Source organism: Telopea speciosissima, chromosome 10 (assembly GCF_018873765.1).
Source record: "Telopea speciosissima isolate NSW1024214 ecotype Mountain lineage chromosome 10, Tspe_v1, whole genome shotgun sequence".
In the NCBI taxonomy this organism is placed as follows: Eukaryota; Viridiplantae; Streptophyta; class Magnoliopsida; order Proteales; family Proteaceae; genus Telopea; species Telopea speciosissima.
The window spans coordinates 50546744-50572106 of NC_057925.1; the positions used below are offsets into that span (position 1 = coordinate 50546744).

General features: G+C 39.2%; 1 protein-coding gene across 3 annotated transcripts; it reads left to right on the plus strand.

Moving 5' to 3' along the window:
- The first annotated feature begins 431 nt into the window (after nt 1–431).
- Nucleotides 432–24528, plus strand: LOC122642424. 3 transcript variants are annotated; one of them, XM_043835892.1, is made up of 11 exons: nt 432–599; nt 901–1214; nt 2749–2826; nt 2946–3514; nt 5058–5693; nt 7851–8005; nt 16814–17025; nt 17122–17255; nt 17345–17694; nt 17801–17904; nt 23931–24528. In XM_043835892.1, exons 2-11 carry the CDS (start codon nt 926–928, stop codon nt 24002–24004), a joined length of 2601 nt encoding a protein of 866 aa, XP_043691827.1. In that variant the 5' UTR covers nt 432–599; nt 901–925; the 3' UTR covers nt 24005–24528. The 3 variants fall into 3 exon arrangements, with proteins under 3 accessions (XP_043691827.1, XP_043691829.1, XP_043691828.1); XM_043835894.1 differs by having other exon boundaries at nt 23934–24528; XM_043835893.1 differs by having other exon boundaries at nt 909–1214.
- Nucleotides 24529–25363: the final 835 nt, after the last annotated feature.

Sequence of the window (25363 nt, forward strand, 5' to 3'; positions counted from 1 at the left end):
AGATGAGGATTCATGTATACTCTTCTTGAATACTGCCATTGAGAAATGCATTGTTTAGATCCATTATCTTTTGTCCCAAAAGAAACCGGCTGTTGCTATCTCCATCCTCCATGGGAAATGTACAAAAATTAACCCTCTTAAAAAAGTAGGTAAATGATAGAGGATGGGTAATTAACTAAAGTTACAACAATTACAATTAATTTATCTTTAAAATTTATGACCTAAATACATTATGGTTTTCTCAATAAAGATTTATTTTTTTTTCTCTTCTTTTTGTTGGTAAGGAGATTTATTTTTCTTAAATGACGCATACCTATGGTTAGGTGGGGACGGTATTGTAATTTTATTACCATTTTAAAGACACGCAAATGGAGCAATAGCACAGAAACACGCTCACAAGCTTCTGCTGTTTTTTTTTTTTTTAATTTTATTTAGCTCATTCCCTCCAAATCGAAGGGGAGGGGGGAACTGCACTAGATCATCGCTAGATCGATTGGCAACTGAGCTTCCAACTATCTCCAGTTCTCCTCTCCTTCAAACCCTCTTAAGTTTTTTCAATGGCGAAGTTGTGCTGAAGTTGTAAATCTCTATATCCCAAGGTACGTTACTTGATCTTCTCATCTTGTAGCTCTTGCGATGGAATTGTTCCCCAAATATGATTGATTGAACGAGTTGGGGTTTCTCTTGTCTAGTAATTTCATGGTTCGATTTTTTTTTTTTTTTTTTTTTTCTTTTCTGAATCGTCTTTTCCAGATACTGTAAGCAGCTTTAATAGGGTTTTCCTTTTACTAGATAAAAAAAAAAATGTGTACCATAAGTTTTGAAGTCTTTGGGATCATCCAACGCTTGTAGTCCATTATTGCTGTTTTCCTTGTTAAATCGATAAGCATTCTCTTGTAAATTCGCAGATACTTTGTGAGGGACGATGAATTTTCTTTTACGACCTGCTCAACCATCGGTTCCTGACCAACTATCCGTTCAAGAACCCTCCACGCCTACACATTCTCTTTTAAAGCCTGTAGCAACTTTGGAGGGTCTTATTGCTGAAGATCCGTATTCACCGACCCCCTCAAATGTTAATGGTGATGCAGAAAGTGATGGAATTTCTGGTGTAAGTGGTGGCCTTTCCAGTCAAAGTACGAAGCACCAGTTTCCTATCGTTGAGAATCACTCGGATGTTACTGAAGACGAAGGATGGATAATTATACCATACAGTATTTCCCTTTGATCCCTTTAGCATTTATATCAGTTGCCTTATTCTATTTAGTTGGTGTAATTATAATCATGTGTCTGTATATTCTCACGTGCCTACATCTGTTTTGTCAATGTATTTGCCCACTTGCATCAAGTAAAAAATGTTCTTTTAATGGCAAGTTGACACAAAAGTTAATAGTGAGTTAAAAGAATGTCAGCGATGGACAACTGATCGTTTCTAGTCTTTTTGATATGATTTGTATTGGATATGACTATTTTCTTGTACTCCCCTAGCCTATTTGTTGGGTTTTGGGCTACTATTGCTCTATGTTTCACACAAAGCATCTATTTCTGTTATTGATCAAAAGTAGTAAAGATGGGATTCAAACTTAAAACAAAAATGAATGGTATAGACCATATTGCTACTTAGCCTCCCAGGAAAAAAAAAACACATTTGACCATTTGGTTAGATTAAGGAAGACAGTAGGAGCTCAATGGAAACTTAATTTTGAAAATTTTATGAATAAAAGTTTCAGAACTCTAAGGCCGTAGATAATGCATAACGCTCTGAATATCTTTATCTGTGATGGGTTTAGATGGATTGTGATTTTGGGATTAGAATATCTGTTGATGTTACTGAAGAATTTGACTAAGTAGTGGCGATTGCAATGAGATTTAAAATCTTATGTGCTCATCCAGTTTTTGTTTACATTATTTCAAATATTCATTTACTTTGGATTTTGCATCTGGATTACAAGAAAGATATATAGAGAACTAAAAGTGAACGGTTGAAAATGCTGTTCATGTTAACAATTTGAGCACAGTGAGTGCATCGTTACTAATTAGCATGCAAATTTGGACGTGATGTAATTTCAATCACCATATACGAATGATTTTGCATTTTAGATTACGATTAGATGAAAACATGTGAATAACTCATTGATTTTATTGAAGAAATTCAAGAAAGTCAAAAGGATATTTTCCCCATCTAATACAGCAAGTAATTTCTCCTTATTCTTTTTATTGAATTGGTGCTTGATTTAAAGGTAAGGGAAAAGGCTGGGTCTGCTAGTGGAATACTGTAAGCTAGCACCCTATTTGTCTACCTCTCTCTTCCCCTTTAAAAAGAGAGAGATAAACACATAGGTGCTAAGTGCTAACTTACAGTATACAGCTACCATACCCATCCCTATCCCTAAAGGTAAAGTGGACTGAAGAACTGGAAATATTTGTATCGCCTTAAGGCCTTGAATTTTGTGGAAATTATGAATAGTGGCTTGTAACTTTATGTTCACAGCTCCTCTTTATTTTTAATGGTCTAGAGAATATTATAGAATAGGTACAAGGACTGGAATACCCCTAGGACAAAATTACCCTTGAACCTGTAATACAGCAAATCTATATCATCAAATGTGTTTCATTATCAGTTCTGGACGCTGGTTTCTTGAAATTCCTTGGACTGGATCCTGAATTCATGAAGCTGTTGTAAATAAGTTAGCTGATTGTTTTCTTTAGAGGTAGTACTTCTAATGCTTGATGTGTGCTTGCTTGCAGAGGAACTTCCTGATAACTGGACCAATGCGCCAGATATTCATTCTCTTCGCTCTTTGAACCGTTCCTTTGTTTTTCCTGGTAGCTTTATCTTCCTTGAGTACTTTTGTCTCTTCTGGAGATGTTATATGATTTGATGGTACCCATGAAGTGGGTGCCTTGCCTGTTACTTGGGACCTGAATTCAATTTTCATGTCTAGGTGAACAGGTTCATATATTAGCATGCTTATCAACAGCTAAACAGGATACAGAACTTATAACACCATTCAGGGTTGCTGCAGTAATGAGTAAAAATGGCATCACTCATAGCACTAAGCGGCAGAAGGAAAGTATGGGAATTGAATCAAATTCAGTTGCTGGAGAAGGGGAAGAAGAGAGTCCAAATCGAAATGTGGAGCAGAATGGTGCAAACCTATTAACTACTGAGAGGACTGATCCACGAGGGGATATTTCTGCTAGTGAATCTCTTCTTCGAATTGAAGACCACAAAAAACGAACTGAAACATTGTTAACAAAATTTAAGAACTCCCATTTTTTTGTGAGGATTGCAGAGTCAGATGAACCGCTTTGGTCAAAAAGAAGTGTACCAGAATCTTCTGAGACGGTAGGAGGGAAGTTAACTACAACTGATGCAGGAGCGAGAAAGGCTTCAAAAAAAGATACTCATGTGAATGCAGTTATCGATAGAGGAAATTTTGATGCTAGTGTGTCTGGTGGGTTGGCTAGAGATACTGTTAGATGCTGCTCTCTTTCTAGTGGAGACATAGTGGTGTGTTCCGAACGCTGTCTTTTTATGATTGTGTGCAACATTGGTCTTTCTTTCTCTAATCATATACATACAAATATTGGACAGTTGTGCTGAAAATGTTATTTCTAATCGTAATAGATATTAAGAGTTTTGGGAGCTCTTCATGTCATACTTGAAATATTATGATAAGATGCGTCTTCTGAAAGTGTCATTTTTTACCAAAATGGTTTATATGCTTTTGATTAAGTAAAAATTGTCACCATGTTCTTACATATGTTTCCCAGAAGTATATTTTTGATTATTCATGTATAAGAATGTATCTAGGTGGTATATAGTGTGTTGACATTGCCTGTAGAATACCCGGCTTTTGGGTGTTGTTTTGTTTGATAATGGTCTGGCTGAAAATAAAATTCCAACTTCTATCCAATGATATATTTATATATATAGCTTGCAATTTTTATGGGTTTCCTTCTGGCCAACTAATTGTGCTTGTGGAGCACAAGAGCCACTGGTAAATTGTTTTGACAGATTTTTAGGTCGTAGTTTACTTGAAGTTGATTACACTGCCTAGTTTTTTCCCCATTTCACTTGATGATACCTCCTGTTTATCTAATGGTTTGTAAAGCAAAAAAATCATTGTCATATTGTTTTCGATCTTTAAGTGTATATATCCATGCTTTTAGGAGTGAACCATAAAAGAATAAGGTTAAAAGAGGGAAAGTGGACTGAGTCACAGGGATGATGGCAAATGAGCACTGACCAATGGTGAAGCATTTTATAAGCAATTTACGGTGAAGGTTGTGAAACCGGAAGGGGCTGATGATTTTGAATGACAATGAGGGGGGGGGGGGGGTTTGATGTTTTGTCTGGTAGTTTCTGTTGGATTCAAAGTTTTGATTCCCCCTTGCAATTCTTCCTGGAGAAAAAAACTATTTTCATTTACAAATACTTGGGATCTATCCTGTGTTAATTTGGGTCATTACCCAGTGTTTGTCCTGCCTATGTGGGGTCCTGGGAGGATGAGTTTGGAGATGGTCCTATCTTCGGCATTTTTTTGCGCAAAGTGGCCTCTCGCAAGACTCAAACCCGGGCGTTTGCCCTGGCAGCCCAAACCTTTTATCATTGCTCCAAACAATGGTCCCTGGATCTATCCTTCGTTATATTTTATAAAATTAGATGCCTGCTATCCTGTATTAATTTGGGTCATTACCCAGTGTTCGTCCTGCCTATGTGGGGTCCTGGGAGGATGAGTTTAGAGATGCTCCTATCTTCGGCTTTTTTTTGCGCAAAATGGCCTCTCGCAAGACTCGAACCCGGGCATTTGTCCTGGCAGCCCAAACCTTTTATCATTGCTCCAAACAATGGCCCCCTGGATCTATCCTTTGTTATATTTTATAAAATTAGATGTCTGAATTCTCAGGAAATTTGCATGCAGCTTCCTTGCTGTTGGCATGACACCATTATTTTGGTTCTAGCTTTTGACCTAGTGTGCCACATCCTAGAAGTACCAGTTGATAGGAGCTTTACTGATGCTCATCTCATTTTCTTGTTTGGAAGGATGCAGGTGCTTTTAGGAGTCCAGGTTGGAGTTGATCTTTTGAAACATCCCACACTTGAGGTTCTTCAATTTGAGAAACATCAGGATAAAAATGTAGCTTCTGATAAGGGGGACAACTTAATTAACACAAATCAAGAGGATCCATGTGGGGAGCTGCTAAAATGGTTGCTTCCTTTGGATCATAGTCTTCCTCCTCCAGCTCGTCCATTATCCCCTCCTTTGAGTAATACTTCTGGATTTGGTAGCACATCTCATAAATCCACAGTTTCTGCTTCATCTGGCTCCCAGATATTTTCTTTCAGTCACTTTAGAAGTTATTCTATGTCATCGCTTCCTCCAAGTAATGCTACACTACCCTCTTCAGTTACAGCCTCCGTTCCCAAACCCACCTTTGACCAAGAAGACTGGGACCGTTTTTCTCCCCAGAATTTTAAGAAGAGTCAAGAAGCTGGGACTGAAGGACTTTTATCTTTTCGTGGTGTACCATTGGAACCAGAAAGATTTTCTGTTCATTGTGGATTAGAGGGCATCTACATGCCAGGCAGGAGGTGGAGAAGAAAACTTGAAATCATTCAACCATTAGAAATCCATTCTTTTGCCGCTGACTGCAATACAGAGGACCTCCTTTGTGTTCAGATAAAGGTACGTGTTACATTTTCAAGGTAGCTAGAAGATGTTTTGCTAGGGAATTGGTAAATATTTGACAAAGCATGTTGTTATCGTATTTTTATTGTTGCAAATTTTTATCTCAAAAGCTCGATTTGATAGGAAGAGCATATAACAGTGTATATAACATCCCCTGCATGTGCAAGCTCATACACATGACTTTGCATGTGACACCATAGTTCGAGAACTTGCGAGATCTCGGCGAGTTTCTCGGTTTTTTTGAGAAACTGATACGAGATGGGATACGATACAAAATAATACAAGATCTTGGCGAGATCTCAGATCTTGGATCGAGATCTGGGGTTGACCCATGGAAATGACCCATCTACTATGTATTTACTTATCTAACTCGACAGAACTCGACATATCTCGGCGAGATCTTGGATCTCGAATTGACCTATGGAAATGACCCATCTACTATGTATTTAGTTACCTAACTCGACAGAACTCTTATATGCTTGTTGTGGAGCACTATATGCAACATTACAGCAACACTATGTCATGGGAAGACTATTTAACACTAGCTGGGACTGAATACTTGATTCAAAGTCATTTTATGTGATGGTAGTTGTAACACTGTTAAACAGTTTGATGTATCACTTTAACATTTCTAATTCTTATTTAAGTTGTTTAGCCATTAATTGAGTGTTTTGCTTGCTTTCTATTACTAAATTATGTGTAGAGTAGGGTATTTTAGTACGTCACCGCCTACCAACCTATGGTCCGAATTGAAACTCATAGTTGGACTTTGTTTTTGGAAAATCTGATGTGCCATTGTGTTTAAATGGCCTAAAATAGGCTGAATACCAAGTTTCAGACCCAAACTAGGTCTAGAACCCACCGAGTTGAGGCTTCGAGTCGAAAAAAAAATGCTCCAATTCGGTGAGATCTCGACTCGACTCAGTTTTTCCAAGGGCCGAGTTGGTACCGAGACCCGAGTTTTAGTATCTTGCGTGACACCAACACGTGGCATTGAGGGTACAAGGCATAGGGGCAGAACAACACACTCACCCGTGCCTACCAGTGATTGAACAGCCGAACTCATGGCTCTGAAATCATGTTACAACTTACAACTGCTTATTTCAAAAGCTCGAGCTGTTAGGAAGGCAATATAACAATGTTGCATGAATTACAACCTTTTAGTGGCAGTTTTTGTTTTCAGTACTGTTGAAGAAGAGAAGCTTCAAAGAGTTTGAAAGTTCTCTTATTCTTGCACTTAATGGTGGTTATCCATTTTCAGTAGCACTTATGTTTTCTTTCTCTACGCTGCCTGCTGTTACACATATGCTGCTCTAACTTTATCAATGCTAGCATTCCCCTTCTCCTCTTGTAATACAACCCAAAGCATTTTAAGCCCCTCAGTTCTAGTGCTAGCTTCATCTGCATTTTTACATGCTTTTGCTACAATCAATGCTTTTTGCATTCCATTCAGTTCCAATGGTAACCTTGGGCAAAGTACGATTACTCTCATTTACTCTAGAAGGTTCTATTCCCTGAGGATAAGAATAGCTCCCTACTGAATTTTTTTGGGAAAAAACCCAATGGGCTAAGCAGCAACAGAGGGAAGGAAATTGTTTGATAGAAACAATCCTACCATCAACTTCGAGCAGGAAATTTCACAGTTGGATGCAAAAAGCAGTTCCGGACTGAAGAATTCCCCCGTTCAGGAATATCTGAAGTATTTAAATACCACAAACAAGGAAGAATTGAAAGAAATGAAGGGAATTGGAAAGAAAAGAGCTAATCACGCACTCAAATTTTTTTTACGAATCTCCCGATACCTTTAAAGACTTGAGCAATCTGAAAAATGTAGACCTTTCAACAAAGCGGTTAAATGCAATGATGAAAAAGGGTTACTGGTGAACTCTTAAATTAGCTTGATTTTGTGGTTAAGGAATCCCATCTGAATGTTCGGATTTCCTGTTATTTGGTACTTGGAGAATATGAAACATCGGCCTCTTTTCCTTCTTTTTTTTTTTTTTTTTTTTTTTCTGTTTTGGGGTGGATACGACTTTCAAGCTACTTGGGGCTGTTAGGAAGGGCACACAACAATGTATATCAACACTTATTTTCTTTTTCTTTCTTCCTTCTTTTTATCCTTTGACGTCAACAAATTATGAACAATTTTTGCAGAATGTTTCTCCAGCACATACACCAGATATTGTGATATTTCTAGATGCTATATCAATTGTTTTTGAGGAGGTTCCAAAAGGTGGAACACTTATGTCCTTACCAATTGCTTGCATTGAGGCTGGAATTGATCACAGTTTGCCAAATCTTGCCCTCAGGTTGGTATCCATTCTACACCCCATATGTATAGTGTCAGTTGAAAACCATATATTTATCCGGGCTGATCTATTGCAAATTTTGTCTATGTTCGTAGGTGTCTGAGAACATTTTTATCATGTTTTACATATAACTTTGGTATTATTGTGTGATAGCAGCCTTCCCTTGAGGGGGAGTGGGTGATGTTGATTTTGAACTGTGTGATGGTTGTTTACCTTGGGAAGAAGATGTTGCACAGAGAATAAAATAGGATGGATGAAGTGGAGAGGTGCGTCCAGGGTGCTGAGTGATCAACATATTCCTATAAAGCTTAAAAGGAAAATTCTATAAGACAGTTGTACGTCCAACTATGATGCATGGGGCGGAATGTTGGGTAGTTAAGAAGCGCCATATAGATAAACTAAGTGTAGCACTGATGAGGATGTTGAGATGGATGTGCGACAAAACTAAGAAGGATAAAGTTAAGGAATGACCATATTAGAGCGGATTTAGGAATTGCCCCGATACATGCATAGAACTAAAACTCGGAACGCGACCCCTTGGAAAACCGAGTTGACTCGAGATATCTTGAGATCTTGGTCGAGTTGGTGCATTTCCAACTTGAAACCTGGTTTCGGTGGGTTTTAGACCTAGTTTGGGTTTGAAACTTGGTACTCAGCTTATTTTAGGCTATTTAAACACAATGACACTATTAGATTTTGCAAAAACAAAGTCTAAATATGAGTTTCACTTCGGACCCTAGGTTGGTAGGCGACGACGTACTAAAATATCCTACTCTACACATAATTTAGTAATAGAAAGCAATCAAAACATTCAATTAATTTAAAACAACTTAAATAAGCATTAGAAATGTTAAAGTGTACAATACATCAATTTGTTTAACAATGGTACATTATATAAAATTTGATTGATTAATGAATTCAGTCCCAAAACTATCCACATAGAATTCCCATGTCATAGTGTTGCTGTAGTGTTGCACATAGTTTGCCACAACATTCATATAAATGTTGTCATCAACATATGCCAATTCCCCTATCCTAGGGTACATGGGAGGCGGTTGCCATGTGGCGTGAGATCCATTGCTACTGTCATATTGAGGCATGTATGGGTGTGGTTGGTTTGGGACTGGGAATATGGGCCCAAAACTTGACCCCTGTGAAGGCTTTGAGTTTATTTTACCTTTGAAAAATGCTTCAAATTTGAGATGAATCCTTCAATTTTGTAGCTGAATCAACTCTTTGGCAGGTTGTAAATTGAAATCCGGAGGTAAAATGAGCTCACAGCCTTCACAGGGGAAGAAAAGAGGTTCTGAACAGAACTCGATCGAGATATCTCCAGTTTTGTCGAGTTACGATCCTTTTCAATGATAAGATGGATCGAGATTTGGGTCGACCCGAGATCTCGACCGAGATATTGCACTTCTAAAACTCGTATTAAGTCTCATCTCGACCCCTTGGAAGACCGAGATCTCGCGAGATCTTGTGAGTTTTAGTTCTATGGATACATGATAAGCTTCATGAAAGTCGTTTGAGGTGGCATGGCCATATTCAACGGAGGCCTTGGGCTGCACCAGTACAGAGGAGTAATTTGATTCATACTGAAGGATCTAAAAGAGCTATGGGTAGGCCTAAAATGACCATAGGAGAAGTTGTGAGGATGGGCATGTATAGTTTAGGCCTTGTCTCAAGTATGACATCGGATAAAGCTGATTGGAGGGCAAGGATCCACATAGTCGACCCCATCTAGGTGGGTTATTGTTGAGTTGATGTCGATGTTGATGTGCTCTTTTCTTTTTTACTATTAGTTTTAGGGAAATTATCAGTGCCACCCCATGACGTTTACCTATATTTTAAAGCACACCCCCTAACTACCATAATTTCAACCGTTACCCATTTTTGAACGGTGTTAACCTCTGAAATTCCTTTGACCAAAATATCCTTTACACTAAAACATAAAAAGCCTGGATTGATCCAATGACCGAGAGAGAGATATATATTACCCAATCAGATTGATCCAATGACCGAAATATTTCCCATTAGCATTATTTTTTTTTTTTTTATTCATAGAAGTGGGGCGCATTTACTGTTCTTCGTCTACCTTCTTTCTTTTCCACATAAGTTAGTTCCCCTGCCGCTGCAACCCCCTTGCTTCCCCACCCCCACCCGACCCCCGCCCCTCTCCAAAACCCTTTCTCTGCGCAACCAGCACCCACCCCTCTCCTCCACACCCCCTCTTCTTTACCTTACCCTCCCCAAACTCCACCTCCACCCCCACCACCACCAAGCCCTCCCGCCCCTTTCTTCCCCAGTGGCCACCAACCACCCCTGTTCTTCGTCTACCTTCTTTCTTTTCCACATAAGTTAGACCAGATTTGAAGTTAAGGTTCAAAATAAATTGCGGCTGATGATGTGCGTGTGTGTGACTGATCTGTGTTTTGGTGTTGAAGAAATAATAGTACATAACAGCTGAAATAAAGTATTCCAGATTTAATATGGGACCCGACTGATTGATGGATACCAGTAATAACAGGTCATAGAAGCAACCAAAAAGAAAAAGAAACAGGACTGTAGGTGCTGAAATAGAACAAGTAACTACAGTAGAGCAGGTTAGTAGATTTAGAATAATGATAGCTTAAAGAATGGAAGAAGACGGAACGTAAAACAAACCCAAGTCAGCCTTGAATCTTCAATAAAAATTTTCCATGCAAGTGTTCAATGTTGTAGGAACTTGGGGTGTTAATGAAAGAAAGGGAAGGAATAAGATAAGAGGAAGAAGTATCGGATGTGGTCAGGTCTTCACCACCGACCATTTCAAGGCTTTACCACCACGGTTGCACTTGATTCACTTCTAGGCTGGTGACCCATTGAAGATAGACAATAGGTTGAAGGCCAGAAATCATTGGTGGCCCAGGTTAGTTGAAGTTTAGCATGTATTAAATTAAAAAAAATCAGCAAGCATTACTCAAATAGAAAAGATGGAAGCAAATAGAATTGTCACCAAGCATACATTAACAGAAACGGATTAATAGCTTAAAGAACAGAACTCAGGGTGAGCAAAATTTCAGTTCTAAATCCAGCAATACAGAGCAATAGAGCAATATGTATGAAGCCCTTTGACAGAGAAACTAGAACTGAAATACTAGCTCATAAAAGAACACAGGAATAAAGGGGAGTAGTAGAAAACAAATCTGAAACTAATAAGTATCATAGGGGGTGGGGGGTAGGGGGTGGAGGTAGGGGGAAGGGGAATAGCAGAAAACAGATCTAAAAAAGAAGAATAGGGGGAGAGAGAGTACTTGTGTTGCAGTGGATGTTCTCCAAGGTCATCGGCTAAATGTGAGGAAGAAGGGTTTGTGGGTTCAAGAACAAAAATTGGATTTTTGACAGTAGGTGCAATTTTCAACTTTTAAATGTTGGGGTTTTTCTCAAATTTAAAATTTCATAAATCTTAATATGATAAATCATTGCTAAGAACCCAAAGAGCGGTAAAATATTCATTTGTTTTGATGTCTAAAAAATTATTTCCATTGAGGGTGATTTAAACCATAGTTCAATATCTCGCGATATATCCATATCTCGGGCCTACCGAGATATCCAAAATATACCGAAATTTTGCCGAAATATGGTATTTTTTCTGCCATATTTCGGCACTCCATCTCGATGGGTTTTTGGCCATATTAAGGCCTGATAATTCATGTACACCCTTATTTAAGCTAAATAAACACAACCTTCATATTGCAAAAAAAATAAACTCAAAGTGGTGTTTTGGGTTCGCACCCTTGATTGACTATATATGGTCAAACCCTAATGTATAAAATAGTTAAATACATATTGTTTAAGTGCTAAAAGACATAATAAGAAATTTAAACAAAGTAATGAAACAAAAATAAAGTCAAATGTAGCCTTTAGTTTAAACTCATAAAGTCATAAGTGCATAAGTCATAACTCATAAACTTCATAATAGTCAATAGTTCAATACTCAATACACAAAGTATTTCTATGAAATTTACCGAAATATGCTGTTCAATACACAGTATTTTTATGAAATATACCGAAATTTCTACGAAATTTGAACTTTTTTCATTTCGGAAGCCCATCTCGTCTCGGTAGGGTCGAAATTACCAAAATTTCAGCGATATATCACGAAATTTTGTACCATGATTTAAACAGCATTCACGCACACCAAATAAGGTTTCACCGGAGCATAACTCCTTTAATATAAATCAGATTTGAGTGATATTAGGCTTATTGGAAAGCTCACAAAAACTAACTTTCCAACAAGTCTAATATTGCTTAAATCTGATTTATATAGATAAAGTTATACTCCGGTCAAACTTTATTTGGTGTGTGCAAATGCTGTTAAATTGCCCTGAATGCAAATAAACTTTTAGACATCAAAACAAATGAATATTTTACCTCTCTTTTGGTTCTTAGCAATGTTTAATCATATTAAGATTCAGGGCAAATTACACTGCCACCCCCTGATGTTTGTACTAAATACAGAGCGACCCCCTGTGTTTCTAAATTATACAGTCGCACCCCTTGAGTTTAGGTTATTTGTTACAGTCAGCCCCACTTTTTTATAGCATTCCCGTTAATTGTTACAGTGATGATAATGGATGCCTTAAAATGACTAATATACCCCCTAATGGGGTGTGAGGTTACCATTTTGCCCATAGGGCATCCCTAACTTCACACCCCCTTCCCACCTCCTTCCCTTGTTACTCGAATCAGAATGAGGTTTGAGGTTTAGGGTTCTAGCACCCCTTCCTCGGCAACTTGAAGGGTTTTGGGTTCTCAAGATGGCGATCTTCTGAGGCAGTGTTCAACGCCATCACCTGCCTGCACCGCCAGTGACAATAAGGACTTCAGTCCCTGTTTTCTCTGCCCCGCCAGTACCCCCACCGCCAACCCGTCCTCAGGTAATGGGGCCACCACCAACTCATGTAGCCCCACCAGTCTGCATCAGGCAAACAGTGCCAGTATTTGCTGCTCCACCCGTTCGTAAAGAGGAACTTCCGGCTCTGCTTTTTTGTAAGGAGGAGCTGCCATCTTTGAAGGTTTCTTCCTTGCCATCAAAATCATCAATTCAGATAGAGGACACAAGGAGCTTAACAACTGGGAATGACTTGCGAGAATCAGTTGCTACAGAGGGCATTAAACAGCTCAGAATTTGATTTTGGTGGGGGAGTATTTGAATTCGGAGGAACTATTTCTGATTTTGTACAGGGTTTTGGTTGGTTTTCTAATATTTTTTACTCCTTCCGAATGTTTTTATTCCCTTTTCTGGTTGTGGAAAAGCTATATTGTCTAAGATGCATTGGAATTTTACACAAGCAACTTCAAGTTTTGGCGATGCAACCATGCGATGGCAAGTTTTATTAATGGGGAAATGATCACCACCCTCCTGCCCCCAAAAAATCAGTTTAGAATTTCAAACATCGGAATCAGATTGGTTGAATCAGCCGTGACCAATTTGACCAATTCAAGGGTTTTTTTTTTATTACCGATTACTGAGTTTTTAGATCAGTGCAATCGATTATAGGGTCGATTTCAGATCAGATTCTGATCAGAATTTGATTACCCACTGCGATTTTCATATCATTGATCCATGTAAACGGGCCTTGCTTTTTTTGCCCTTAAATCTCTTTTTCCCCCGCTTCTGTGTTCTTAATTTGATTGATTTTCACTACAAAGTTTGAGGTTTCCCATGGAGAGAATATGCCCTCAATGAAGTTTTTTAACTCTCTGGTTTTTTAATCTCTTTTATGTTGAGTATTTGGACTAAGAGACAAAGTTTGGGTTTGCTGAATTTTTAGAGTTAATGGAGATAAGGGATAGGCGTGAGAGCAGGAAAAAAAAATAAGATAGAAAATAGAGGGAGAAGAGATGAGTAATTGAGATGAGGGAGAGAAGGCATAGATAATGGCAAGTGGTTGTGAAGGGAATACCTGTGCGTGCGATGGAGTTACAGGTCCAACGATTTCAATTTGGGGAAGAAGACAACGGTTTTGGTTTATAATCTTAGAAGAGGGCAAAGTCATAATTTCCCACTGAGTATTATTTAACAGGATATTAAATGAGGGCAAAGTTGGCATTTTACATTGTATTATTTAACACCGTCCACTCAGGGGGTGCGGCTGTATAATTTAGAAACACAGGGGGTCACTCTGTATTTAATACAAACCTCAAGGGGTGGCAGTGTAATTTTCCCTAAGATTTATGGAATTTTTGGATTTGAGAAAAACCCCAGCATTTAAAAGTGGAAAATTGCACCTGTCGTTGAAAATCCAGTTTCTTTTCTTGAACTGGGGGGTTGACTTTTCATCATGGTTCAAGGTCTCGGTTTCAGACCTAGTTTCGGTCAGGCAGAAAACCGAATTGGGTTGAGATCTTGGCGAGTTGGTGCATTTTTTTTTGAACTTGAAGCCAGGTTTCGGTGGGTTTTTGACCTAGTTAGGTCATGAAACGTGGTATACAACCTATTAAAGGTCATGTAAACACAATGGCACTATCAGATTTTGAAATATTAAAGTCCAAATAGCAGTTTGACTTTGGACCCTAGGTTGATAGGCTACGAGGTACTAATAGGCCCTATTCTACACATAATTTAGTAGTAGAAAACATACAATTAATGTAAAATACCAAGATAATATCAAGATCTCACCGAGATACCGAGATAATACCGAGATCTCGAGTCGATGTTTTTTCCTTAATTCGTCCCTTGTCTTGTGTCAGACCTTAAAAAAACTGAGATATCTCAAAGATCTCGGCGAGACCTCATTCCATGCTTTTTATCCTTTTGGAATTTGATTTTTTAACTATTTTTATTGAATTCAAATAAGGGGTATTTGCTTATTTATGAATATTATTTTAAGTAAATGTAATATGATATTTGGCATGAATAAGTGTCTGTCTTGGTTTGGACCCTAGGTTTCCAAGAACTGAATATACACTCCCAAACTTGGGTCAATACCACAAGTACCAATATTAGTGTTCTTTTTGCGAAACTAATGCATGGATTGAGTTCAAAATGTCAAAACTAGGCAGCAAAACAACAATCAGCGCTAAAACATAACTTTTGGGACCTCGAAATCTTGGTTTCAAGTTTGCCTAGGAAAAGTATCGGGTTTCGACCGAGATATGGTCGAAAGCTGGCATATCTTGGTTTCAGGGCTGGCCGAAACCGGCCTTGAAACCAAGATTTAGAACCTTGGGCGCAATGGTTAAGTTGCGCTATTGCAACCTGGTTATGGGTTCAACACTTGGAAACAATCTCTCCTGCGAAGCAGAGGTGCGTACATTTGCCTCTCCCAGACCCTACAGTAGCGGGAATCTCGTGCACTGGGATGCTCTTTTTCTATATATTTTGCAATGTGTTGATGCAGTGCTCTTAAAAATGGTCAAAAGCTCAACTATAGCAACTTTTGTTTATTGGCTGAGATTATAGGAGTAGAAACAGTCAGTTTGACCAGTTCTGCCTTTCCATGTAGTGTATCACTAAAATGGTGGACTGTAGGGCAAGGGTTCCTTTAGGTGTCCCTTGTTTTGCCGTGCACTGGAGGTGTGCATGGCAGAGAAGGTCTAGGAGAAGTCAATGGATTGGGAAGAGATATATGTAAGTTTCCTGGCAACTGTGATGTCCAATGTGGTCTCTGTTCAATCTGGGCAAGTGTTCTGCAATGCAAAGCATAGTTCACATGTTCATGTATTATTCACGAATTTGCTATGTACCAAATTTTGAAAGCACAAAAGTATCCGTCACTAGTCGTGGCATGGTGGATGGACCCAAATTTTATGGACATGTAGAGCCTAAGGTTCCCACCCACATGTCAAGATTCAAACAAAAGGGAATTAGCCAATTGGTGAAATGGAGTTTTGAAGATTCAGAACTATCAAGAGAGTGCATGCCTACACAATGATGCTGGCCATTACATGGGGGATTGGATGATTGATTTGGCTTCGAAATTTGACACGTGACCCATTCAGACTTTGCCTTATCAATCCAACAATCCGAATTGCTGCATCATCCTGCCATGTGGCAGAACTAGGTGGACCATAAGCACAAACATGTTCGCACTGGAACATGAAAGAACATCTCCCTTTATCTTTTTTTTGGGGGTGGGGTGCGGGGAATATGTACCTTATGTCTTACGCATACTGTTTAAGATACAGAAAAAGATCTGTAATTTATGATGTAACATCACTATTTTTTCTGTATTTTCCTGTGCTTTTACTATTATTTAATTGTTTGATATTTGTATATGAAAGTTACCAATATAAGCACATTGGGTACATTAATATGAAGTTTGAAATTTTTAATATAGTTTGTAATGACCATAGCAAAGTATATTCAAACATCCTCCACCGTATTTTTTTTTTTTCTGTTCGTGGATTTACTAGTGTGGAGGACCTTGCAGCAGGTTTGTGTTCTATTTTTGTTGGTTTTTCCTTTTTTATTGGGGGGGGGGGGGGAATGGGGAATGGAGAGGTTTTTGTTGGTTCAGAATCTTGGCTTCATAGATGGCTATTAGGAGAGTTTCTGCATGCGGGTCTGCTTTCGTTTCAGGTGTGTGTGTGTGTGGGGGGGGGTGTTGGTTGTTGTAGCTGCATTGGTCATGGGTTTCCTCTCTCCTTGGTTGGCACGGTTATGTTATTTTTGCTTTTTTGCCTCAGGGCAGGGGCTTTACTTATCCTTTATTTTCTTTTTGTTGACAATTTATTTTTACTGACAATAGGAGTAACTGTTTCCTATTTTTTTTTCTTCCTTTTCCTATTCATAACAGCCTATTTTAAGTTTTACCTTTGCAGGAGAGGGGAAGAACACTCATTTATTCTAAAACCAAAACTTATGTGGAAGAATCATAAAGTTCATGGTGAAAAAATTCCACAGTCGTCACATATACAAGCTGGAAGTTCAGCACCCAATCTGCATCTGCCCCCCAAGGTTGTTGAAGGAAGAAGGATTTATTCAAGTGCTGATCAGTATGCAGTTTTGGTATCTTGTCGGTGCAACTACACTGGTATTTATAGTGCTCAGTTCATGAAATGTTTACAAGTATGGATTTTCATTGCTCTGGTTCTTAGTCTTTCCCCCCCCCCCCCCATCTTCACTGTAGAATCAAAGCTATTTTTCAAGCAGCCCACCAGTTGGCGGCCCCGTCTGACAAGGGATCTCATTATCTCTGTTGCTTCTGAAATGTCAGAAAAAAGATGTGGACTTAATGGAGGGGTTGATCAGCTTCTGGTTCAGGTTACCCATGTCATTATTTTGTTCACTATCTACCTTAAAGTAAGAATGAACTTATTATCTAACAAAGTGCAGTACCTGCAAAAATTCAGGTGTTAACTCTTCAGGCTTCAAATTTAACATCAGAAGATCTAACATTGACAGTTCTTGCCCCAGCATCATATACTTCTCCTCCTACTGTGGTCTCCTTGAATTCTTCGCCCTCAATTCCTACGAGTCCATTTGTTGTTTTTTCGGAGGTTGGAGGAAGAGTTGGGGGTGAAAGCCGTAGTAGTGGTGTCCAGAGGCTGGCCTCAATTCCTGTTGTATCAGAGAATAATAAAGAGAGTGCTGGTACTGGTACAAGATCTGTTTCTTTTAATGAGCAGAGCATATCTGATGTCATTCCGAGTACAGTGTTGGGTTGTACACATTTATGGTTGCAGAGCAGGGTTCCTTTAGGGTAATTTTATCTCATTGTTTTGATATTTTTCTTCTACTTCTTGTTCTCTGTGTCTTATATTTTGAGGAAGACTTCCGGGAATCCTAATTCATGTTGTCCCCATCAGACGTGTTCCTTCTCAATCCACTGCTACTGTCAAACTTGAGTTGCTCCCATTGACGGATGGGATAATTGCACTTGATACTCTCCAGATTGATGTTAAAGAGAAAGGTATCATCTACATTTTCCCTAAATTTTGACTGTATATTATCTATATTTGTTCAACAGTCTGGGCTATTCTGAAAATATTAACTCCATGTATAAGTCATTTATATGTTCGTAGTAGGTTAATACGCTAAATTTTCTCTAGATAAATGTTTGCAATTCAGGTGTATGCCATATGGGCCTTTTCTATTCCCATGAATCAAGGTTATTTTACTGATCTCTTGATTGGATTTACATGTTTTCATAGTGTTGCAGTGAAAAATACTGTTAAAAGTAGCTGGTTAAAGCTTTAGCTTTGCTGCAATCTGTAGGAATTTGGTTCTAGGAGAAATGTCTAGAGAAATTAATCAGGATATTTTCCTTCTATTCATTTATTTTGGGGTGGCTGGGAGGGGGGTATGGAGTGGTGTAGGTTTCAAGTTTCTAGCAAGAAGGGCATTAAAAATTCACCTCCAAGGTCATCAGGCTTTTTGTTTGGTAGATAAGTAACAAGCAGTTTCATTGATAAAATGAAGTGGTGATACAGGCATACAATTTCAATAGATAATGACACAGGGGTATTGTAGGTATATGTTTGGAAAACATATTCTGGGGGTGGTCCGCTTCTTCCCTTTGTAGGAAGAGAGAGGGGCAAAGGGTTTCTTCTCTTTTTGGAGTCGCCACTTAGATGAGGGTCTAACCTATAAATGTCTCCCACTTTCAGGGGAGAAAGTTGACTCTAATGGATAAGGTAAAGTCTGCCCAGATCTCTTGGTAGGTTCAAGATTACGGGCAGAGAAGGTTTTATGCACCCATTTCGCTCGGGCCGAGGCTAGTCTCCTTTTATTTAGACCATTCCTAGGCTTACTAGTCCTATGTGTTAGCATGTATAATCAAATTACTGATGTAAACTAGCCTGATCTAGGTTGCTAGGTTGGAAAGCTGCGAAGCACATGTGAAAGCAATATAAAAAAGGGCGTACCCAGTGCATGAGGCCCCCACCACTGCGGGGTCTGGGGAGGATCATGTGAAAGCAATATATACGTGATTAATGAAAAAAGGAATAACTACATGGGGAGGGGGAGGGTACCAAACTTGAGCGTCACTTTGTCAAGCTGCTTACAAATCCTGGACGATTCAGGAATCAGGTCAAACATAGTTCAGACATGATATGGCATAAGAGAAAGTATATGGTCTAAGATAAGCATGGTACAGATTATCATAATGAGTCTGGACATAATGGATATTATATAAATGGGGAGATTATATTATATACATAGGGGAGACCGGACTTGAACATAACATAGTTCCCTATGTATCCTTACAAGGGATCAGGTTCAACGTTGTTCCCAGTGATGACTTGGGAATTTGTCAGTGTTTGACCACTTCAGGGGTCTAAGTGGGGTCCGATGATACTATTTGGGTGTCCATTGGACCCCTACCAAAAAAATTTGGCAGCCTAATGGCCTACCGTAGTGTTTTCGGAAAAAGGCGGAAAGAGTATGTACTCTAAGCAGGAAGTAACTTATTAAATAATAAAAATGACAATTGTCTAATTAAATAAATAAAAAGAGGAGAAAAAAATACCTGTTTGGGCCCAAAAGGGGTTACCGATTCAGTTCTACAGAGTCCCGACGCTCTTGTCTCAATCCCGATCGAATTCCAACTCTCAGGGGTTTTTTGGCCATTTTGGAATTTTCTAGGGCTTCTCTCTCTCTCTCTCTCTCTCTCTAAGGGGTTTCTCAGAGAATTCCCTTGACCGTCTAGAATTTCTGAGAGGAAGAAAGGGCTCTGGGACCTGAGGTGTGAAAAATGTGAAGGGGCAGAGCCCTATTTATAGGAATTAAGGGGCAGGGTATTTTGGGCATTACCACAAGGGTGATACCAAAGGAGGTCTTTGGTGGTACCGTCAGGTCTTATGGTGGTGCCACCAATGGGTTGCCACGTGGCGGCCCATGGTTGGCCCAGAAAACCCTAATCTGCCCAGAAAAGTTACTTTATTGGATGATGTTTGGACAACGAAACCAAGAGATCCGACCGTCGGATTTTGGCGATCCATATATCGGTGGAAAGGTCTTTCAGAATACTATTCAAGATGTGGAGATCAACTACAAATTTGGCTGGGAACAGTCAAAACTGCACTCAACGTGGAGTCTTGCAAAACAGTTATTTTGTTGAAATGATAACCGAACAGTGTCATCTTTGCACCAAGTCTAGATTTTGCCTTATTATGATAAAACAGAGATTTCCTAAAAGTTTCAGCCAATTCCAATGAGGTTTGGACAGCCAAGTTACCTCGGGTAAATGGCCATTTTCTGCCAGGAAACTTCTGGGAGCAAAGTTGGTCAATTTATCACTGCCTGGTATCCCTTGGAGTGACAAAATTCATTGTCTACAGGTACAAAGGCTAGAGTATACAACAACAGAAAAGTGGAGCCCAGGTCAAGGCGACCAAGCGCCATACTTTCAAGGTGCTGAACAGAAAAAGCAGGGAAAATGGGGGTGGGGGGGGGGAGGGGAGTGGGAGAAAAAGGACGGGGAGGGGAAATAGGGTGAACACTGAGGAAAGGGCGGAAAAGGGAAAGAGAGGAGGAAAAAGAGAAAGTCGCAGAAACTGTCGTCAATGCTGTAACCTCTGCAACACTGGTGGTGGTGGCGGCAGCAGAAGAAGATTAGAAGGGGAAAAAAGCAGTAGCAGCAACCACCACCACTGTGGGAGATGCAGCAGCAGTCGGTGTCATATTGTCACCATCATTGCAAATTAATTAAAAAAGAGGAAGGAGGAGGGAAAATCTTATTACCTGGCCTATACTCCCTCTCCTTTCCGATAATCATCTGGCATTGAGAAGTATAAAGGAGGGTGTTTGTTCTCTAGGAATGCTTATCTTCTTTATAAAAGAAATGATTTTGGTGCAACGGTAAGGTTGCTCCATTGTGACCAAGTGGTCACGGGTTCGAGTCTGGAAACAGCCTCTCTGCGAAAGCAGAGGTAAGGCTGTGTACATTATGAACCTCCCCAGATTGATGCAGGGAGAAATTGGCTCACAAGGTTCTTTTCCAGAACCTGGTTGATATGTTGGTCCAAGACCAGCACCAAGCCAAGCTCAGACCTTGCGGATAGGTTGGCCAGGACCTGGCCTTGCTGAGTTTATTTTATATGGTTCTTTTTTTGATCCACTTGGGTCCATTATTTTGGAACAGCTGCTGGAGAAGACTTTTGGTTTTCTTAGTGTCTTTTAGAATTCCAAGAGTTAGTTAATTTTCTTGGTTTATGTTTCCTATGTATTGGGTTTGGGGTTCAATGTCTTGGGTTTTGTTTTCTATGTATGGCAGATAGGATCAATGTATTGGAACTCCTTTTCTTGTTTGGAGTTCTAAGAGTGCATTTAATACTTTTTTGATGCAACCAAGAGGCCACAACAGCCTCTTCTTCTCTTCCCCCCCCCCCCCCCCTCCTATATAATGAAATTCAAGGGTTGCTGTTACAGCATCCAGAAAATTGTGAAAAAAATACTCTTGAGAAACCCTTGTGAGATACAAGCGCTGTGGGACTCAGCAAACCCAGGTGGGACTCCTATGGATCGGCCTAGGTGGGACTCCTATGGCTGGGCAACTAGTGGGACTCTAGGCTGCCACTTATCTATCTTCATCTACAACCTATCTATTTATCTTCATTCTCTTCCAGATTCGATCTTGGCTTGCTTACCCTCTTGGGTTTGCATCACAGACCCTGCAGTGGCAGGAGCCTTGTGCACTGGGTACGCCCTTTTATAAAAGGAAATGATTTTCTTACAAAAATGAAAGAAATAATCTTTCATTTTATCGACTTTAACACCTTGAAAGATTTAAGTTTAGTCTGTTGGTGGGTGGTTAATACCAGAGACCTGAGTGCAGGATTTGTCTTCACCTACAAACAGCTAACAGCTGATCCATCTGCCTATGAAAAAAAGGGGAATATATATATATATATTTTTTTTGGGGGGGGGGGGACGGGGAGGAGGAAAGAAGAAAATTCTTAACCTATTCAAAGGTATTTTTCCCATGTTTCTAGAATCTGAAGGTAATGTTAGAGGTTGGAGCACTAGCCCTGGAAGCTTACCCACATCTTTTTTCAAACATATAAATTGTTAATGGGTTGGGTTATTTTCTTTTCAGCTACTTCTGTGACATGTTTGTCATTACTATTAGTGTTGTAATTTGTATTTTTTTCATTTGTAATGAACTTGCTTCACATTGTACATTTCTTTTTGTAATATAATGTTGGCTGTTGTCTGAAGGAAAAGAAAATGTTGGATTGGATATTATGTTCTTAAGGTTCACATCCTAAAATAAAAGAGCGTACCCAGTGCACGAAACTCCCGCCACTGTGGGGTCTGGGGAGGGTCATAATGTTCGCATCTTAAAATAAAGAAAAAAAGGATTAATAGAGAAAACAGCTAAAAAATCTTTTATTCAGGTCGTTCGAACTATGTAGTGGTGGTTGCTACTGGGATTTGTTGATCCTTGATTCAGCTTCTTTTGTGTGTGTGGAAGAAAAGAGGAATAGTTACTGACTATCAAGGTTTAGAAGCATGTTTAAGAGAGCCGAGGGGGGGGGGACTGAGGTAAAAATTAATAGTCGTAATACCTCAAATCTCTGATTCAGGTAGTTCTTATCAGGTAATGGTACTTGCTTCTGGGATTTGTTGATCTCTGATTCAGGTTCTTTAATGTGTGTATGTGTTGGGGTTGGGGGGGGGGGGGGTTGTGGCTAAAACTTGATTCAGATGTGCTGGTTCTACATTTACAACTATAAAGTTGAACTTCACAGCCATGTTTGAAATTTCGGTCAAAATACTGAAATTTTAACAGTTTAAATCATCGACTTGAAAGGTTTACAAGGTTTCGGTTGAAATTTCTGCAAAATGATCTAAATGGTCGGGATTTCGTTCGAAATGATTGAACTTGTGTACTGCTTTCCAGTTTTATGGTTCTTCATTCCTATTTCATATTTCAATTTTTTATAAAAAAAAATTAAATGTTGGATGTTATAGAACTAAATTATGTGTAGAATTTGCTATATAAGGGAAAGGATACGGTACGCTACGACATACACTACCAACTCAGGGTTTGAAGCCAAACTACCACTTTGGTTTTTTCCCCCTGTAATGATCAAACATGTGTAAACATGCTTAGATAGGCACTACAAGAAGTTTCAGGGAAAAATTCCATCAGCGTCCACAGAAATGGGCATTTCGAGTTGACTTGCAAAATGGACCGGATTTTGAGCCCAATTTCGTACATTTTGATAGTAGGTCGAAACCAAAATTTGGAACCATTTTCACTGCAAGCTTGCTAAGGGAACCCAGCCCCTTGGGTAGTGGTGCAGTATTCAGGGATAACACTAGTGCCATGTTTTGGCCCTTTAGGAGTCACCAGTAGGATTGGGGCATTCTCCTTTAGGAGCTGAAGGATTTATCATTCTGTTGGCTTTGGGAGGCTGGTGTTTGTTTCTTTAGGATTACCTATTGTTATTATAGGTTGGAGGCATATTTTTTCTAGTTTCTAGTGAACCTTGTGGGCGCTTGTTCGTGGGACGCACCTCTGTTTTCTTTTGTGTGGTATTTATCATGTTCCTTTAAATTGTACTTTGGGAAGCTATAGAGAGGATTAGTTGCTATTCTGGATATGTTTCCTCTTCATTGTACTTGTTCTGGCTATATGCTTAACTTTCTCCTCTTTTCAGTAGAGCTTAGAAACGTTGATTATCACTGCTGCAGGTAGTAATATTCATAATCTGCTGTGAGCTTAAATAGGTTTTCTTGATTTTAAAATGCTCAAAGTATGAATGATATTGATGAGTTACTGTTTCTGGGTTTAAGCTGCTATTTTCTATTGTTTCATGCTGATGTTGATGATGTTTCATGTATTTAAGTTCATATTTCCAGCCCTTGGAGGGCCTCTATGTTATAGAAAAAGATGGAAGGAGCTATTGAAAACATTTGCATCTGATTTTCAACTTGTAATTACTACAGATGAAATAGGAATTCTAATTAGAAAATGTGATGGTATGGCAGGTCTGACTTACATACCAGAGCAATCTCTAAAGATAAATGCGACTTCCAGCATTGCAACAGGGATTTTATAGGATATTTGAACCACATTAGCATCTTTTCAAGTTACTAATGACTCAAACGTGACAAGGAACCCACACCACAGTCCCTATTCATCAGGTTATCAGAGGTTGAGCAACTTGCTTGTGTGTTCTGTCAGCATTTGTAGGCAGCGCTAGGGTATGTGACTATTGTTCTTTTCATGGGGAGTGTGTTCAGAATTGGAGTATTATATTTCTTCTGAAAATAGGACCTGAGCTTCATTAAACGGTTGATGGTTCTCATTGTGAGTTGTTCCATGCTTTTCTTATTTTAAGCCATTGTCTTTGGCGGTTTTCTAAAATTACCCTGCACAGGGAAGAGAGAGATCAGAATGTACGATGTTTTGTAGAAGAACAGAATTGTGTGTATGTAATGCTCATTTGTCAATTTTTTTTGAATTTTATTTTTTAATATATATATTTTTTCCAAATAGAAGCTGTGTTTTTTTTGTAGGTGCTCTTTGGTTTTGAGTTTGATATGGTGGACAGATTTCTTAAATGAGTTATTATTGATATGCAATTTATCATTGTCTGACACCCTCCAAATTCCCCTATCATTCATTGTGTTTCTGCATTCTCAATATATTGGAGAGTTTCATCAAAAAATATATTGAAGTGTCTAGATCACATAGTCACAACTGATAGAAGTGGTAAATGTCTTCTGCAGTGTTGACACATATTATACAAGTTATCACACTGGCTGGGAAAAGTTAGAATGTAACTTCATGGCCTTTTCAAATAATTGCTAACTTTAATTTAACCGTCTTTAATGAAGACTTAGCTATGATAATCTGCTCTGTTAATTCCTGACTGGGGACAAATCTGGGCGGGTTATGGCTCTTATTTCCCTCTCTATGATGGTCACAATGTGTGAGAGATCATAAATGAAGGCTGCAAGATGTTGATTTGGGATCAGTCATCCTACTTATGGCCTCGTGGAGCGATGGTGTTGTAAACTAGATGATGAAGGAGCATTTGGGTTTCCAAGTTTTCGTTTACCCAACCTGTGTTTCCACCATTCATAAACCAGATGATGAAAGGGCATTTGGGTTTCCCAACTTTTCATTTCCCCAACTTGTGTTTCCATCATTCATCTTATCATAGTGGGGTTTCCTCCGTGTGAGAAGGAAAACCCATGATTTGCAGTGGTGGTGGTGTTGGTGGTGGTGGTGGCGGTGGCCGTGGCGGTGGCGGTGGAGTGGAGGTAGTGGTGGTGACGGTGGTTGAAGTTGTATTGGAGGTGGTATTTTATTTTGAACATTGAATTAGTGCTTTGCCTTTTACCAAAAAAAAAAAAAATTAGTGCTTTGTCCATTAAATTAACCATGTGTTAGTCAAAGAACAACTCTCCCT